Source organism: Trachypithecus francoisi, unplaced genomic scaffold (genome assembly GCF_009764315.1).
Source record: "Trachypithecus francoisi isolate TF-2019V2 unplaced genomic scaffold, Tfra_2.0 Lachesis_group12, whole genome shotgun sequence".
Taxonomy (NCBI): domain Eukaryota; kingdom Metazoa; phylum Chordata; class Mammalia; order Primates; family Cercopithecidae; genus Trachypithecus; species Trachypithecus francoisi.
The window spans coordinates 77,638,758-77,657,446 of record NW_022681457.1 but is presented as its reverse complement, the minus strand read 5'-3'; the positions used below and the strand labels follow the sequence as shown (position 1 = coordinate 77,657,446).

The window sequence follows — 18,689 nt, the reverse complement described above, 5'->3', positions numbered from 1 at the left end:
TACCACATAACTTTGGAAAGGGTTTGATGGGTTTTCTTGGCTGACCCTTTCTTTTATGCCCTCACTGGGCTTTCCGAGACCACTGTAACATGCCCAATCATAAAATGCTAGGAAGGGGTCCTGCCCCAGATATGTTTTCCTTAGTGCCCCAAAGTATGTACACAGTTGGCTCAAGATCAGTTTGAAGGGCAAGATTACAGTTATTCCTAACCCCCTATCAATGATGTGGTTACCTTTCAGCCATCTGAGGGGACAAACTCCTTCCTCCACAGACAACTGGCCAGATCCTAAAGGGACAAGCTGTTCTTCGGGTAAAAACTCTTCTTCCAGGTACTGAAAGTTCCAACCTCCTGAGGCTATGGCAGAGTGCATGGCTAATCAGAAGTATCTTGGGAATGGTAGTGGTCTCACAAAAAGCCAGGTAACTGGTTGGCAGCTGCCATTTCACCCAAAGTCAAGAAGCAGCTGAAAGCCAATGCCAGTAAGATCAGTAAGATGCTGCTGCACTTTTCTCCATGCCACAAACACTCTATGCCTGGTGTATCAGCTGCCTCACAGCAAAAGCATGCTCTGGAGAGGTGACCATTAACTTTCCAGGTAACAAACATCACTTAGGTCTTCTTACTCACTTATAAAACCTGGATCACACACTGTTCCCTAGGACTTGGCTATTTACCCATAAATTACAAAGCTGGAGTCCATCTTCTAGCATTCCTCTCTTCAGCAAAATAATGTCAAAATCTGTGGAAAACTATAGCAAAGCTTATATATGTAAATAAAATGGAGACAAGGTACCCTCCCATTACTTTCTCTGGAATTGCTCTGGCCTCTAACAGTTGCATTCTAGAATTCAGATCAGACTCAGGCATTAGAGAACTTACACCTAAAAGTCACACTTTGGAATTCAAAGAGTCTAAAAAGTTGAATTAAATAGAACCCATTAAGAAAAATCCATATTCCAGACAAAATATGAGTCATGACTTATATGCATATTACATGACTTTTCATTAGAAAAATTAAAAATAGCTACTGTAGACCATTTGCTTAACACATCATTTTATACTATAAAGTTGGAAATGCTGTTTTTCTGCTTTGGGGTTGAAGTTAAGTGTCCTTTAAATAGTAAAGAAAAAGTTATTAAAACAGACAATCATCAATGATGAGTGATTATTAGCCCTAGGAGGGACTCAGCATCATATCCTTTCAACTTTATCTACTGAACACCTACTGAATCCTACAGGGGCTACAAACATGTAACACAGCATGGGAAGCTGGAAAGGAAAGAGACTTCCAGGAACTGAATATTTTACTTTTAGTATTGCTACACAGCTGAGTGACTGTGGGCAAGCTACTTAACTTCTTTGAACCTCAGTGTTCTTATCTGTAAAATGGAAAGAACATCTCCTACTTCATAGGACTGTAGAAGCCAAGAAAGGAGATCACATGTGCAGTGCACCTAATAATGGCTGGCACAAAGAAAGCATTTAATGAATGGCAGTTATCATCAATACCATCATCGCCATCATCATCGCTGCCATCATTTTCTTCATCATCATGCTTAAGGCTCAGAGTATAGTGTATGCCTTTCTAGTGCAATTAGAAGTATATGCAAATAAGCATCACATAAGGTATTTGGACTGAGTGCTAAAAGAGAGCTAAACAGAGTACTATAGGAGAAGGGCACTCAAGGTCCTTCTTGATGTGGCTCTTGCTGACTTACTTATCTCTGGCCTTTTTAACCAAACTATACTGCAGCTATAATGAGTGACTAAAATCCCCTGAACATAACATGTTTTCATTCATCTATACTTTTGCACATATAGTCAATTCTCATTATTAGTAGTAGTTATTTCTAGAAAACTTGCAACAAACATTCAATTAGTGAATACCGAACCACTGCTCCTTGGGGAAACACAGGTTAGGTTGCTGTGAGCCCTCTGCTCATACTTTTTTTTTTTTTTTCGGAGACAGACTCTTGCTCTTGTCACCCCGGCTGGAGTACAATGGCATGATCTTGGCTCACTACGACCTCCAGCTCCTGGGTTCAAGCGATTCTCCTGCTTTAGCCTCTTGAGTAACTGGGATTATAGGCATTTGCCACCACGCCTGGCTACTTTTTGTATTTTTAGTAGAGATAGGGTTTCACCATGTTGGCCAGGCTGGTCTCGAACTCCTGACCTCGTGATCCTCCCACCTTGGCCTCCCAAAGTGCTGGGATTACAGGCATGAGCCACTGTGCCCGGCCTGCTCACACTTTTTAAAAACTGATCAATACAATACACAACCTTGTTGTATGTATATTTCTGTTTAAAGATATCTTATTTAATGCATATTGTTGACTCATTAGCATTGAACCCCCAGCCTGCAGAACCATAACTCAAGCCTGAAAGAAGCCTAACACAGGTATTTTTCCATAGGGCACATCACAGTCTCCTTGCACTTTGGAACAATAGGTAACACTTGAGCACCATGCCTGAGGAACATTTTTGAATATGGAAATCACCAAAAACATCACAAAAATATAAAAAATATGGCATTAAATACACTGTGAAAAAGACACTGTTTACAGTATGAAAGCTGAACCAAGAAGGCAGTATGTCACCTTGTTCAAACTCAGCTGTAAATATGCATGTTGGGTGACTCAAATTCCTTGCTGCTATGCGTGTGTTGGTGAATGACTGCAAAAGTGCCACAAGTATAGATTTTGAGATTACATATAAATTTAGCAAGTACAGAATTCATAAATTATGAAGATCAACTGCACTAACGTTCTACCTAAAATATTCTTCTCTCTTTCTATAGAATTCAGCTGGCTAACTCCTATTTGCCCTTCAGGACTCAGTTCAAGATCTCTAGGAAATCTCACCTGGCCCCAGTCTAGGTGAGATATATACTTAAAAATGCCCTCACAATACTCATTTGGACCTATTTCTTTTTGCTTATCAGGCTGCTTTACAATTGTTTATTTTTCTGTTTCCTCCATCTGATTATAAGATCCTTGAGGGAACTGAGGGCAGTGGTTCACATATGTAATCCCAGCACTTTGGGAAGCTAAGGTGGAAGGATTATTTGATCGCAGGAGTTCGCAACTAGCCTGGGAAATAGTGAGACTCTGTCTCTACAAAAAAAAAAAAGAAAAAGAAAGAAAAAATTAGTCAGGCATGGTGGTGCGTGCCTATAGTCCCAGCTACTCTGGAGACTTGGGTGGGAGGATCACTTGAGCCCAGGAGGTCGAGGCTGCACTGAGCTGTGCCTGCGTCACTGCATCCCAGTCTGGGTGACAGAGTGAGATCCTGTCTCCAAAAAAAAAAAAAAAAAGAAAAAGAAAAAAAAAGTCAGAGGGAGTTTGTTTGCCCATTCTGTTCTGCCATGTGAGGACACAGCAAGAAAATGCCAAGTATGAAATAATGAGCCTTCATCAGGCACCAAATCTGCTTGTGCCTTATCTTGGACTTCCCAGCCCCTGTTGTTTTTAAGTTACATAGTCTAAGATATTTTGTTATAGTAGCCCAAATGGATTGAGACAGTATCCAAACCTAGCACCATAAAAGCAGCTAGGTAAATGTTTGTTGAATAATGTCTTCAAGGAAGTAGAAGGAGACTCCCTGTAACAGTCAAGAGACAATGAGTATAAAACCAGAGGTTGCATGAATAAAACAGCAAAATAAATTAGATTTCAACTATTAATTTAAAGCTTTTTCTTTTTTTTTTTTTTTTTTTTTTTTTTTGAGACGGAGTCTCGCTCTGTCGCTCAGGCTGGAGTGCAGTGGCCGGATCTCAGCTCACTGCAAGCTCCGCCTCCCGGGTTTACGCCATTCTCCTGCCTCAGCCTCCCGAGTAGCTGGGACTACAGGCGCCCGCCACCACGCCTGGCTAGTTTTTTGTATTTTTTTAGTAGAGACGGGGTTTCACAGTGTTAGCCAGGATGGTCTCGATCTCCTGACCTCGTGATCCACCCGTCTCGGCCTCCCAAAGTGCTGGGATAACAGGCTTGAGCCACCGCGCCCGGCCCAATTTAAAGCTTTTTCAAAGGATGATTTGATTTTAACTTTTTTTCAAACTAATGGTTTTTTTTTTCAGATTATATTAACTTCAACTTACATTGTGATAAGAACAGTTCTTGTTAAGTGACATAATAAACTTCTTGTTTGAGCTAGTTTGAATTGCTTCTAAAACCACTGCCACTAAAAGCATCTTAAGTGACAGTTATGTTTAGATATAGAAACATAGTTAAATATTCTTTTATTTTTCTATCTACTTTGGTTTAGGACAGATGCCTCTGACTTCAACAGACCATCAGAGATATGTAACATTAATTTTAGAAAACCACTCAGACAGAGAGTACTGAGCTCCCTTTGGAAACAGTGCAAGTCTCTGCTTTCTCATCACCAAGCTTCTGGGCCTGCGCTCACGGAGAAGTCCTCTGTTACCAGGCTGGCTTCGTAAGTCAGTCCCAGCATCTTTGAAGGCATATTGATGCTGAAATGGAAAGGGTTTCAGGGCAATCTCTTCCAGCTTCATAGATGAAGCCTTAAGACAGAAGCAAACTTTCCTATTTATAGCAGATCCTTGAATAATATTTTGTTCAACGTCATTGGTTATAACGTTGATGAAAAAAAACAATCTGACTCCTGGCTGGGGCCAATGTCTGTTTTGCATGTTCTCCTCACATCGGCGTGGGTTTTTTCCAGGTACTCCCACATCACAAAGCTGTGCATGTTAGGTTAGTTGGCATGTATAAACAGTCCCAGTCTGAGTGTGAGCATGTGTATGAGTAAGCCCTGTGATGGGGATGGTGTCCTGTACAGAGTTGGTTCCCGCTTTGCACCCTAAGCTGCCAGGATAGGCTCTGGCCACTCAGGACCTGACCCTGCACTGAAATAAATGGGTAAATAATTATTTTACTTGCTTTTATTAATCTTTTGTAAATGTATCACTCACATTTATTTCAATGCTGAATATTAGAAGTGTTTTGGTCTTTATCTAGAAGTTTAGTGATTTTTTTTGTGTGACCAGAAATGTGCCCTAGGAATTTAACTTTTTTTTTTTTTTTTTGAGACAGGGTCTTGCTCTGTTGCCCAGGCTAGAGTGCAGTGACACGATCATAGCTCACTGCAGCTTCAAACTCCAAGGCTCAAGCAATCCTCCTGCTTCAGACTCCTCAGTCGCTGGGACTAAAGGTGTACGCCACCATGCCTGGCTAATTATTTTTTGTAGAGACAGGGTCTTGCTTTGTTGCCCAGGCTGATCTGGAACTCCTGGGATCAAGTGATTCTCCCACCTTGGCCTCCCAAAGTGTTGGGATTACAGGTGTGAGCCACCACACCTGGCCTTAAGTCCTGTTTATATTAATTAGCCTATGATAAAACTGGTTTCATCATATGCTATTTACTTAAGTTCACAGTTTCCAAAAACCTATCAATGACATTGAGATTTACTGTATCTGCATTCTCAGGTGCTTCCTGCATTAAAAATAATGGCAGGCTAAGAATAAAATGATTCTTTTGTGTCTAGTTTCCTGGTTAAAGAGAACTCAGAAACCAACATATGTACCAAAAATTTGAAAATCTATCTGTGTTCTCTCACCACGTACCAATATCCCCTTTGACTCTTCCCATAATGTCAGCTTACAAGACTGAGATGAAAAATAGATAGCTGACTTTGCCTTTTCATGCTGAACAGTATCATCCTCCTCTCAGAATGGCAAACTGTATGACTGGCTACTTACATGGAATCCCAGTTTGCCCCAGGAGAGATGCTGACTATCTTTCAGTGCTTCAATGTGGTCTACTTTCACCTGATGTAATTTGCTGTATGAATGTAGGCAAGGCCAATTTCTCCTACCCTTTTTGCAAAAAAGGGGTGAATACCTGCTTTTCTCTAATTACTTAGAGTCCAAGAGTAAAGGACAGATAGTAAATACCAGGGGCTGTAACTCATGAATTATTTCATGAATAATTCTGAAAGATTAAATAGAACTGAATGGAAAGTGGCATAAGGCACCATACATATTAAGGGTGAGCTACTGTTTCAGAAACATTTATGCCAGTTACAAATCGGTATGTATGCGTTTACTGGGTAATGATGTAAAACATTTTTTACTGCAGGTTCCAGGCAAAAGTTTGGAAGCCACTGCCCCACACTATTTATCATTGGTCTTAAGTGCTGAATTGCCCCACTCCTGGACCATTGCTGAAAGGTGTGGCTTCAGAGATATTTGCAAGCGCTTTCTTCTAGCACAGCGCTCCTTGTCACTACTGGCTCATTCTGAACTTTGTGATTCTACTCTGAAGAAGACAATACCTTCTTAGCCCCAAGAAAAATAATATCTAGTTTTAAGCACTTTGCATGTGTCATTCATCTGGTACTTGACTTTTCTTTTCTACACGTATACATTTCCTAACTAAACTGGAAAAACTAGGGATGGGGCTATAGTTACCCTGTGACAAATACAGTATCCATACAATACATACAAGATGTTTGATCAACATTCTTAGAATAAGCCCTTTTTCTCTGGCAGAGTCCCACTTCTGGAATCGATGTCTACTCAACTCTGGTCAATTTAGGGACTGGAAAAGTTTATGCTCTATCTAGGCTTACTTGACTGACCAAGGTATTTAACCAACTCCATCACCCACTCCTAAGCTATTCTTCGAATGACTACTGCTGATCATTTCCAGATTTTGTAAACTCAAATGAAATAAGCTCTCATTAGCTAATAAAAATGGGTTATCCACTTTTCTTGGGGGTTAGATGACACTCCTGTTTTATTTGACACCTACTCTACTCTGTAGGAAAGGGTGACTCAAGAAACTTCCAACTTTTTCTCAACTGCTATATTTAGTAGAATTATTTTCTTTTGCAGAAAGGATTAACATTTTAAATATTTGGTAAATTCATAACTGTTTTACCTGACTTTAACATGCTGGGATTACAGTATGCAAAACCCCATTTCAAAAAGTAAAACAATCTGAAATGAATTCCCTATACCTACAATTCCCTATACCGTATTCATACTAAACAACCAAACAAATATTCATAGCTTACACAGCAAAAAATCAAACTTTTCATACCTGCTTATTCATTTCTGTGATGTTTATCCAGACTTTGTTCAAACCCATCTCTCCAGATTCAATCTTCTCAAGCTGTTTTTGCTTGCTGAGTAGTTCTTCATTAAGTTTGGGGATTTCTTGGAATGAGCTTTTCTGATTAGATTCCACTAAAAAGACAAAATAAGAACAATCATAACTAGCATAAAGTGCCCTCATGGTCCTAAGATGAAAAAAATCATCAAGCAGTAGGAAAGAAGATGGATTAATAAAAGTTCATTCTGAAATTGTTCTTTGGTTTATGTGAATATATATCTTTTACACTAAAGCTCTCATTTTAACTGGGGCTATTTCACTACTGGCAATGCAACTTTCAAAGTTAGCTAACTAAAACTCACAACAGAATGTGAGCAGAAAGAGTTGCCTTTGAATCTCAACTCTGTGACTTACTATGATCTTGAGCAAATTACTCAAATTCTTAGAGCTCAGTTTCCTCATCTGTAATACAGTGATAAAATATACTTCACAGGATTGTTAATATTAAGTGAGAGAATGGCTGTAAAGCACTTAACACAGCTGGCCAGGCATATATAATAGATGATAAATGCTAAGTACTACTGACCAACTCAGTTAAGGAGTTTTTAGATTAGTCAATTAAGATTTATAAATCTTATTCTACTAATGCTCAAGGTGAGATTGTAAGTTATATTTCTAAATGCTTAAATCTATTTTTTCCACCTTAGTCAACTGCAAGAGGGAGGTCTTACCATCTTTTGAAAGCTGTTATGAGGACTAAGATTTTTAATGTTTTTCATAAATAGTAAACTGTATTTTCTTAAGTCTTAAATCACCCCAAAACTCAAAATGAAATAGAAGATAAAAGAATATGCTAGGTGAAGTAGTGTGATATTTGGCCTTTTTTTTTGGGAAACAATAGCTCCTGAATGGTTTAGGGATTTGCCAGTCTGAAGGTAGAGGCCTGAAACAATGCTTTCTCTTCTTTCTTTAAAGAGTATTTTCCCTTTTCATAGAGAATAAAATATTAATCATGGCTAGTCCTCCAGAATAAAATCTACATCCTTTTTTTTTTTTTTTTTTTTTTTAAGCCACAGACTGCCTTAGTTATTATATGCTTCCTTAAAACTAGAAACTGGCATAAAAGAGCCATATAAAACAACTTCCTAAAAGACTTTTTTGTTCATTTTTGCACGGTTAGCTACATTTTGTTCATTTGTTCACGTAGTATTTTGTTCATTTCTACACTTAGAACACTCCTGACACATTTTACGCACTCAATCAATATTTACCACCTGAATAAATATCTGGCCTTTGCTTAACTTCCAATTACATTTCTCATCACTTTACCTACCTCTTCAACCTACTTGTGGTCAAGCAGATCTTCCTGACACACTAACCTCTGAAGCCTCATGGCCCTTGCACATGCTATGGTTTCTGCCTAGATGCCCTTGGCTTGTCTCTTCTTTATTTCTACCATTTGGCCCAGTTAATTCCTTTTAATAGTCAGCATCAACAGCCAGGACCCTTGGACCACTGAACCTCTTTCCACTCCAAATTCTACCAAGCACTTAACATGTGGTGCTGTAACTTTACTCATCTGTCTCCTCTACCACATGGTGAGAGGCTTGAGGACAAAGACTAGATCTAACTTGGGTATGCATTTCCAGCAGCCAGCACAGAGCCAGGTATACAGAAGGGTTCAAATGCTTGCTCTGTGAAATAATTGTAGGGTATGAAATGGAGTTAATGTTATACTATTAAGTGAAACAAAAAAACCCTCAACACATAACCCAGGTTGGGTGCGGTGGCTCACGCCTATAACCCTAGCACTTTGGGAGGCCGAGGTGGGTGGATCACCTGAGGTAAGGAGTTTCAGACCAGCCTGGTCAACATGGCGAAACCCCCTCTCTACTAAAAATACAAAAATTAGCCAGGTGTGGTGGCACACCTGTAATCCCAGCTACCCGGGAGGCTGAGGAAGGAGAATCCTTGAACCTGGGAGGAGTTTGCGGTGAGCCAAGATCTCGCCACCGCACTCCAGCCTATGCGGCTGGAGCTAGATTCCATCTCAAAAACGAACAAACAAACAAACAAACAAACAAACAAACAAAACCAAATAAAAACCCAAACACATTGAATAGCAAGATCCCCCACAAAATGAGGAGTAATGGTGGTATCCTTATTTTAAGCAAGCTCACTATTGAAAATTCAGAATAATTAAAAGAAATGAGATATATTTCCTCATTTTCCAAAAATGTTTGCCAAAGGGTTTCATTATAATGACAGACTTCCTACATGCTTTAACATTTAAAAAAATTGATATTCGGTAATTATACATATTTATAGGGTACACAGCAATGTTTCCATACATATAATGTATAGTGATCAGATCAGAGTAATCAGCATATCCATCATCTCAAACATTTATCATTTCTTTGTGTCGGGAATATTTGATATCTTCCTTATAGCTATTTGGAACTATCTAGTGTTAACTCTAGTCATGCTACAGTGGTACATAACACTAGAACTTTCTCCTCCTATCTAGCTGTAATTTTTCATCCTTTAACCAATCTCTCCCTATCCTTTCTTCCCCTACTCTTCTCAGCCTCTAGTATCCTGTTGTATTTTTTTACTTCTATAGAATCAAATTTTTTTGAAATATATTTTTATTTTGTTTAGACATGAGGTCTCTCTCTGTTACCCAGGCTGAAGGGCAGTGGCATGATCACAGCTCACTGCAGCCTCAAACTCCCGGGCTCAAGTGATCCTTCTCCCTCAGCCTCCTGAATAGCTGGGACTACAAGCTTGCACCACCATGCCTTAACTTTTTAAGAGATGGTGTCTTGCTATGCTTCCCTGTACTGGTCTCAAACCCCTGGGCTCAAGTGATCCTTCTGCCTCGGCGTCCTTAGTTGCTGGGATTACAGGCGTGAGTCACCACACCCAGTGAGATAAACTTTTCTTATCTTCCACATATGAGTGAGAACACATAGTGTTTAACTTTCCGTTCCCAGCTCATTTCACTTAACAATGTCCTTCAGTTCCATCCTTATTGCCGAGAATGACAGGATTTCATTCTTTTTTATGGCTGAATAGTATTCTACTGTGTATATATACTACATTTTCTTCATCCATCTGCTGTTGGACACTAGGTTATTCCATATATTGGCTATTGCGAATAATGCTATAATAAACATGGGGGTGTGGATGTCTTCCACATACCGATTTTCTTTTGCCCAGTAGTTTCCAGCAGGTGCTTTTAATATAGCACTTGATTTACACATGGTTTACAGGAATATATCTATCTCATACAGTGAAAACATTTTACCAGCCAGTCTAAATTCATTTCACTGAATTTCCTACACATTTTCAGTTAGGTTATAAAGAAGAACTCACTCAACAAACATCTGCCATACTCAGGTACCCAAAAGGGGCAAGGGGCAAAGTCTCTCTTTCCTGCAGTCTATATGCACGAACTAGGAGGTGGGAGTGGAAGAGGAAATAGACAAATACATAAATAACCTGGGTTACAATTATTAACTAATAAACATATAAAGCTGACCAGCCCTGAAAATATTCTGGATCCTGAGGATTGTATGAGCCAAGAGGGGATCACAATGATTACCTGGTTTGGAGCTTTTTAGGAGAGGCAAGCCAAGTAGAGGTACATTTATTACATAAATGGAAGTGTAGCAAACAAACAAATAACTTATGATTACTAATTCATGTTTTCCCAATATAGGAAGCAAATAATTTAAAATTTTGTATGTTAATGCTCAAAATAACGTACCTAGTTCTTTTGATTCCCTAATCTTTAAGATGAGGAAATGGAAAAATGTCAACATATACCAAACAGTAAACATAATGTTGACAGGATTAAATATAAAATAAACTATGTTTTATAGTTATACAATGTCTTTCCAGTTTGCAATAAACTTTTATGTATTAATTATTCAACAACTTGCTATTAAGCCCCCACCATGTGCCCAGCCCTGCATGGGTACCAGTATATACAAAAGACCCTGAAGCTCTCAGTCTAGTGGGGAGCCAGGCATGGTCACAGAATTACTATACAGTGTGACTGATGTTATGACAGAGGAATGCCCAAAGTGCTTTGGTAGCACAAATACATCTTTATATTTTATAGATGAGAAAATGAAGGCCCATAAGTGACTTGTCTAAGTTTTACAGCTAGTTTTGCAAAGCCAGAATTCAAGAAGTCAAACCTGCTGCTCCTAGGACCAGTACTTTTTCTACTACACTTCAGAGGTCACAGATACCTATATCCCCAATGCCCTCGTTAGCACAAGACCATTTTTAAGTTCTGCGCTAAATGACCAAGTCACTACTTTGTCTGTATGGACAGAAGAGGAGGTGCCTGATTTATTTACACTTTCCACATTTATTTATACTCTTCCAAATTTCTTTTCATTTACTCAAGTGTTCCATAGTTGAGTGACAGAAAAGGATGGTTTAGAATAGAATCTTCCTTAGAACAACTGTGGAGGTCTTTTGAAGTATCTGGTTTTGGAAAAAAGAGTACTGAGCTAAGAGTTTCAGGGCAAGTCAGTACTTTTAGCTTAAGGATCAAGTTTCTCTTTGACTGAAAAAAAAAAAAAAAAAAAAAAGCCTATCTGCTTTGCTTTCTATTTCAGGTATTTCAGCAATCCTTCTTCCTTTCCTTGCAAGTGTCTTGGAAAATTTATAGAAATAAAATCAAGAAGTTCTAGATTTCTCAAAAAGGTATTAAAGCCAGACAAGCAGGTGGTCTTATCCAAATTCGTGAATCCCACTGTCTTCTTGAAAAACAAGAAAAAAAAATTAACCTTAAAAAATATATTTAGGCAGGGTGTGGTGGCTCAGGCCTGTAATCCCAGCACTTTGGGAGGCTGAGATGAGTGAATTACCTGAGGTCAGGAGTTTCGAGACCAGCCTGGCCAACAAGGTGAAACCCTGTCTCTACCAAAAAAAAAAAATTAGCTGCGTGTGGTGGCATGCACCTGTAATCCCAACTACTCAGGAGGCTGTGGCAGGAGAAGCACTTGAACCTGGGAGGCAGAGGTTGTAGTGAGTCAAGATCGTGCCATTGCACTCTAGTCTTGGTGACAAGAGCAAAACTCCACCTCAAAAACAACCAACTAACCAACTAACCAACCAAAAAAAAAACCAAAAAAGAAGCATAATTCAAAGAATGATTATTTAAACCTAACAAGATTGGTTCCATTTAGTCAAGATGCTGGTTCTCACAAAAAAACTCCCAAGTAGTCTATAATGGTTTAGCCTATGGACTGTCTATACCCCATCCCCTACCCTCCCTCAGGAAGTCCTGCTTTGCAATGTCAGGAAGACATTGCAGGTGCTGGCATTTCTATTGTAGCAAATCAAAGCCAACAAAGCAGCTGGACTGACAATTCCAAATGTGCTTCATTCAGCTTGCTGACAAATGTAGTCAGGGTCCTAGGAGAATGTGGCTCAGTGGTAGAAAGCAGGGTCTGCAGTCCAGGGTATAATTCTTGACATCTCCTGAAGACAGTATAGTATTTCCAGGGATTGGTATTAACAAGTGTTCAATAAATATTTGTTGACTGATTGCCAGGTCTATTACATGTACCTGGTCTATTTTTAAAATGTAGTACTTTGTTTGCATTCCCAAAGACATTACCTGAAAAGCTCAGCTAACCCTATAAATTACATAAGTATCCCGTAAACACAGGTGCAGAGCAGTCAGAAACAGGAATCCCTGGATGCGTGAATTGAGCAATGTTTTGAAATATATAAATAAATAATTGCTATATGTGATCAAAACAAGCTACATCACAAGCCTATAGCTCAACTACAAGTCTAACTAACTGCAAGGCTGTAGTTAGGCGACCCAATAAACTAATTACAGAGAGATGACGGCACAGACAGATGATTTATGGTTGAACACTGTTTCTGAGAACCTAGTTTCCAAGTTATGCTTACTACTTACATATAAAGAAAAAATTGGCCTTAGAGACACTGTGCAATATTGCAAGGACAACTATAAAGGAGGAAAAATAACTATGGGGTACATATCTCATTGTTTCTTATACCATACTCCAAAAATTGGTAATCCAGGTTAGGATTCTGGCAGAGAATTGTGGCATACTGAATCTCCATCACCAGAATCAGAAACTCAGAAGAAAACCAAAGTTAGTATTTTAACTTTTGTTCGTTTGTTTCAAAGCAACATCACTAGAAATATCATTAACACACTAAAAATTAGCTGTTCTTAGGCTGGGTTCAAAACTTGAGCAACTGTAGGCAGCCAAGAGAAGTTGGGATATGGTAATCTTCTAGGCTTCAGATGGGAAAGTGAGGATATTGTAATCTTCTAGGCTTAAGATGGAAAGTAAGAACTCCAATTCTGGAGCCAGATTTCTTTATGACCTTGAGAAAGCCTTGTGGTCAGTTTCCTGGTGTGCTCATGCTATTAAGGTTAGGATATTTTGTGATTAAGTTGAAACTGGTGCCTTTGTTTAGAAGATTAACCCTTGAAACCTAGAGCCAAAAATTTCAGTGTTGCTAAAAAAAAAAAAAAGCAAAAAAAAAATTTGTTAAATCCAGTCAAAGCTACTGTGCAAACATACCTTTTGGAAAAAGTAATTTGGGCCGAGTACAGTGGCTTACAGTTGTAATTCCAGCACTTCGGGAGGCTGAGGCAGGCAGATCACTCGAGCCCAGGAGTTTGAGACCAGTCTGGGCAACATAGCAAAACCCTGTCTTTTACAAACATACGAAAATTAGCAGAGGGTGGTACGTGCTTGTAGTTTCAGCTACTGGGGTTGGGAGTGTGGGGTGCTGACACGGGAGGACTGCTTGAGCCCATGAGGTCAAGGCTGCAATGAGCCAGATGCCACTGCACTCCGGCTTGGGTGATAGAGCAAGACCTTATCTCAAAAAAAAAAAAAAAAAAAAAAAAAGAAAATAAATGAAAAAGTAATTTGGATGTGTAAAATACAACTTTACAATTTAGAATATATAAAACTCTATGACTTGAAAACCTCCTTAAACTTTAAAACTCATTCATGAGATAAACATTTCTGACAGTTGGATAGCGTTCAAAGTAGGTATGGTTGTTGTAAGCCCTTCATGAATATGTAAATTAGTGCAAGTTTCCTAAAACTTTAAAATGATAACACTCATTAATGGTATTTAATTTTTTTTTCTTGAAACAGATCATGTTACCAGTATAAGCACAGCTAAGGAGAGAAATCTATCAGTCCTTGCTCTAAGCTTGAAAACTGGTAAGTATGCAGAAAACCAGTTCTTCCTGTTTCTTCTACTAAACTTCTTTTAGATTACTGACCAAGTTGATATCAAAGAGATTTGTAGGCACTTGAATAAATGTGCGTAGGCTTACAAGGCCACTGGGAACAGTGGCGCAGATAGTAGTGTTATAAATGTGAACTCGGGCAGCAAGGGGCAAGAAGATGCTCAGCTCTTTCATACTTAATCACTGAACAAATTGCTTAATCCTTCTAAGAGCACAAGATAATAAAAATAGCCATCTCACGGGATTATTTTGTAAAGAAAATGATTTGAGACTTGGCACACAGTAGGCCTTCCACAAATGTTAGCTACTCTTATTATTGCCCATTCCTATGCTCTTATTTGGTCTTTCTAAAGAGGCAATCGTTTGACAGATGCTCCCACATTCTTTCTCAAATGGCCCTGTGAGGTAGAAGGAATAGCTCAGTGTTGTCATTGTCACTTTATACTTGGGGAGATGCAAGCTATAAGTAGAGGTTACACGAAGTTCTAGACTCCTATCCTAGGGGTAGGAGTCTCTTGCCTTCTGCACGCTAAGCATTTACTGCAATGCCATTATTTCAGATATTACTTGTCCTGCTGGTGCATAAGCACTGCCTTTTATTTGTGAGTTTAAAAACAAATAAGTGTTACAACATTCAAGCAGACAGCTCAAAAAGAGTATAAAAATACTGAGAGGAATGTGTAATTGCTTCACTAGAATGAGAAAAACTCTTCGTTCAGCATGGTTGACTTTGTCCCAGAACCTGGAAAGGAGTCCAAAATTACACCCTGAAAAGAGAGACCACTGCCGGGCACGGTGGCTCATGCCTGTAATCCTAGCACTTTGGGAGGCCGAGGTGGGCGGACCAACTGAGGTCAGGAGTTTGAGACCAGCCTGGCCAACATGGTGAAACTGTCTCTACTAAAAATACAAAACAATTAGCTGGGCATTACTCGGAAGGCTGACCACAAGAATCACTTGAACCTGGGTGGCGGATGTTGCAGTGAGCAGAGATTGTACCACTGTACTCCAGCCTGGGCAACAGAGCAAGACCCTGTCTCAAAAAAAAAAAAAAAAAAAGTAACCACTTACTTGTTCGAAATTTTTCCTTGAGGGCATCCAGATCCTCCTTGAGAGCAACCTGCATCCACACCAAGCCAACACAGGCCACAACACAGGCAGCAAGGATGACAAAACCACAGAGCGGATAACAGATCTTGCAGCATCGTAAATAGTCTCCCCTGCTCAAGAGGACAAATTCAACCATGAGTACAGAAGTGATTATGGGGTATAGCTTTATTAGAAATAGTACACGTTTTGCCATGCAATTATCTCCTCTAAATGAATAACCAGTGAATTAAGCAGGGAAGGTAGGGTAAAGCACTTAAATGAATAAATAATATGACCTATTAAGGGTTCATCTACTGGGTACAAAGGTTTCAAACGTCACATAAAACAGAGGGAGCTCCTGCAGGTAAAAGGAAGAACGTAAAGGCACTGCAGCTGTCATCATCAGGAGAGAGGTCTTTGAATACAAGCTCAGGTCACAAAAGTGTAAAGACCAATGTTTCTCTGCGATTCCATCTCTGCACTGTAATTTGCCTATTGATTTCTCTCTCTCAAATGCATACTCACTCACTCCGGGGAATCTTGTTTCAGTTTCCTGAAACTTTATAAACGTTTGAGCAAGTTTTACTGCAAAAGAAATGAAAGAAACAGGATCTGTAGTTGTAAGTGGACACCTGGTATATTCTAGCTTATTGGCTCAGAAGTAAGGAAACACAGAAGGGGCTAGATTTCACACAAAACATCAACCAACTTTCAAGGTCTAAACTAACTTAGCAGGGTAACTACTCCAGGTATCTTCTGATGAAGTTAACACTTCATCAGACCTTCATAACCCAAACCCAGGATTGCCCTTAACAGCCTAAGTTGACAAAGCTCATTAGAAATCAAACTCTTCCTTTAACAAAACAAGACATTTTAAACCAACCAACCATTCAATGTCAGCACCCTGACCTTCTGCCTAGCCATTGTTTCCACGTCTTCAGCAGAATCCTCTTTTCTTTTAGTGTGCTTCCACAGAGTCCAAGGGCGTTTTTAAAGTTCCCTTTGGTTCTTTCCCACCCTGAGCCCCAATCCCAATGTCCTCAAATCTTACTACTTGATTTGCCTAGTGGTCTCTACACCTATGAATGGCTAGGGAAAATGATGTCTCTTCTTTTGCCCCCCCAACCCCACCTACTCTCAAGGCTCATACTTCCTACAGTATCTCTCTCACCATATTTCCCCATCACCAATATTCAGAATCATCAAGAGTGCAAAAACGAAATAATTTGCAGTCTTAAAGTCTCTGTTTCTCCTTTGTTCTACACTGTTTTAAAAGGTCTGGTCTCCAAAGCTGCTCTGCTCCTCTGTCTCCATTCTTCGCTTCTTTAGGGCTCCCTGGACTCTTGGCACATTCTCCGAAGTCCACATTTCCAGCACAGATTTGGAGATTTTCTTTCTACGCCTAAAGACAGGTCTCTAACTTACTCTTCACTCAGGAGCTGAACTTACCTTTTCCCTAAAACCGTTTTTCCCTCTTCGACTTCCAAGGTCTACACCCTTTCTTCTTCCTAAGGACTTCCTTTCTCCTTCCTGTCAATGTGGCCCCTTGGTAGTGCAAGGAGATGCCTTCTTCCCATTCCACTTTTCACCACTACTCACTTGGCAAAGCGAGAGCGATTTCCAACCACACCGAACTCCTCTTCCTCTTCGGAGCTGGACTCAGAGTCTGAGTCGGGAGGCTCAGTGCGAAGCAGGCGGTGACTGCTTGGGCCTTTCTTGGGCTTCTTTCTCCGGCTGTCCCCAGCCAAACCAATCAATGCATTGAGCTCTTTGCGCTTTTTCATCTTTTTGTGTGGGGTAAGTGGAGCCCCGACTCCTGAGCTGCCAGGTTCGTACCCGACGCCCAATTCTCTTCCTGCCTTGGAGCTGCCTTCCAGGGTTGGGGATCCTGGGCCAGAGCCCCCTGGTCACTCCCACCTAGGGGTGGGACTGACCAGATCCGCCAGGGACTGGAGATTGGAGCCCAGAGGAAACTGGAACTCAGATGGGTGGGGGAAATCACATAGAAATGGCCAAGGAGCTGGTGACCCCAAAGGATAAGGCCTTGGGCGCAGACTGTTAGTAGAGGGTGGAAAGGGACCTTTTATCTTCCAAAGGGCGAAAAAAAGCCAAGTCAAAAATGAAGGATTCTCAGCCCGGATAAGTAGGCAATACTTCTAAGAGTGCTCCAGGAGCTGAGGAAGGGTACGCTTAAAATAGGTGTTTTGGACCTCCGGGGGAGGATTTCCAATGGAGAGAGGGAAGAGAAACTTGTTCCTGAATGGGAAGAGAGTGGGACGTGCAGAGCAAGAACGTGGGAACGCGTCAGTCCCTTCCTGGCAGGACAGGTGGCGGCAGGAGGGGGCTCCCAGCAGCTACAATCCCAACACTGCTTGGCCGCAGAGAAAATGCCCGGCCCGGGAAGCCGGCTGGGGTGTGTTATGATCACCGTTCTCCGGCCTCCGTCCTGAACGTGAAGGAGGCCCGAGGCCGAGGAAGATCCGGAGCCCGGCTCGAAGGGTCGGCCTGAGAGAAGCCAGTCCCGCGCCTGCTAGACCCCCGCCCCGCTGTCTGGGCCTTGGGGACACGGTGCTGCGGGCGACGGCGGCTCGGCCGACAGAAAGCGCTCTCGCCGGTAGTTTGAGGTCTCCGGCACGGGCAACTCTCGGACACTCACACGCGCAGGCCCCACTCCAGCCGCGACTCCGGCCCCTGCTCTGGCTTCGGCCGCGGCTGCTCCCGACACGTTGTTGCTGGTGTTGGTGGCGGCGGCGGCGGCGGCGGCCGCGGGCTCCAGACCCGGGCCATCGCTACAGCCCCAGATCACTTCCCCTTTGGCAGCGGCCACCGGCGCCGCCTGCCAGTAAGCCGTGCTCCCATTGGTCGCCCGCCTGGGGGACGTCACGCAGGGGCGAAAGTCGTGGCGGAGAGGTGGGGCGTTAAAGGGGCCCTGCCCTGGCTGGGGCTGGGTCCCACCCGCCGGTTAGGGTGGCCCCGCCCCCAGGAGGGCTTCCAGGACCTGCTGCTCATCTGAGCCGGGTGGAGTTCTGCATCCTGCGGAGCGCGGGCGGGGCAGGCAAAGCACCCAGCTGCTGGACCTACCTCGAAAGTTCATCAGCCGCCCAGGCACCCAGTTGTTAACTGGACTAACGAAGTCTGAAGGCTCCGCCCCTCTGGCTCTCACACAGGCTAGTAAAAGTTTAGGCGCGTTTCAGATTAATGAACACATTCATTCAGTCAATAAATATTGATTGAGA

At 41.4% G+C, this 18,689-nt stretch overlaps 1 protein-coding gene across 3 annotated transcripts in view; it reads right to left on the bottom strand.

Annotated features, from left to right (window-relative positions):
* EFCAB14 (EF-hand calcium binding domain 14) overlaps nt 1-18,298 on the bottom strand; it is a 43,456-nt gene extending 25,158 nt beyond the window's left edge. For all 3 annotated transcript variants that reach the window (XM_033226512.1, XM_033226513.1, XM_033226514.1), the window contains exons 1-3: nt 17,053-18,298; nt 15,436-15,584; nt 7,074-7,219 (exon numbers count right to left, since the gene is read on the bottom strand). In XM_033226512.1, the coding sequence (XP_033082403.1) occupies nt 7,074-7,219; nt 15,436-15,584; nt 17,053-17,237 (480 nt within the window). In that variant the 5' untranslated portion in view covers nt 17,238-18,298. The remainder of the gene's footprint in view (nt 1-7,073; nt 7,220-15,435; nt 15,585-17,052) is intronic.
* Nucleotides 18,299-18,689: the final 391 nt, after the last annotated feature.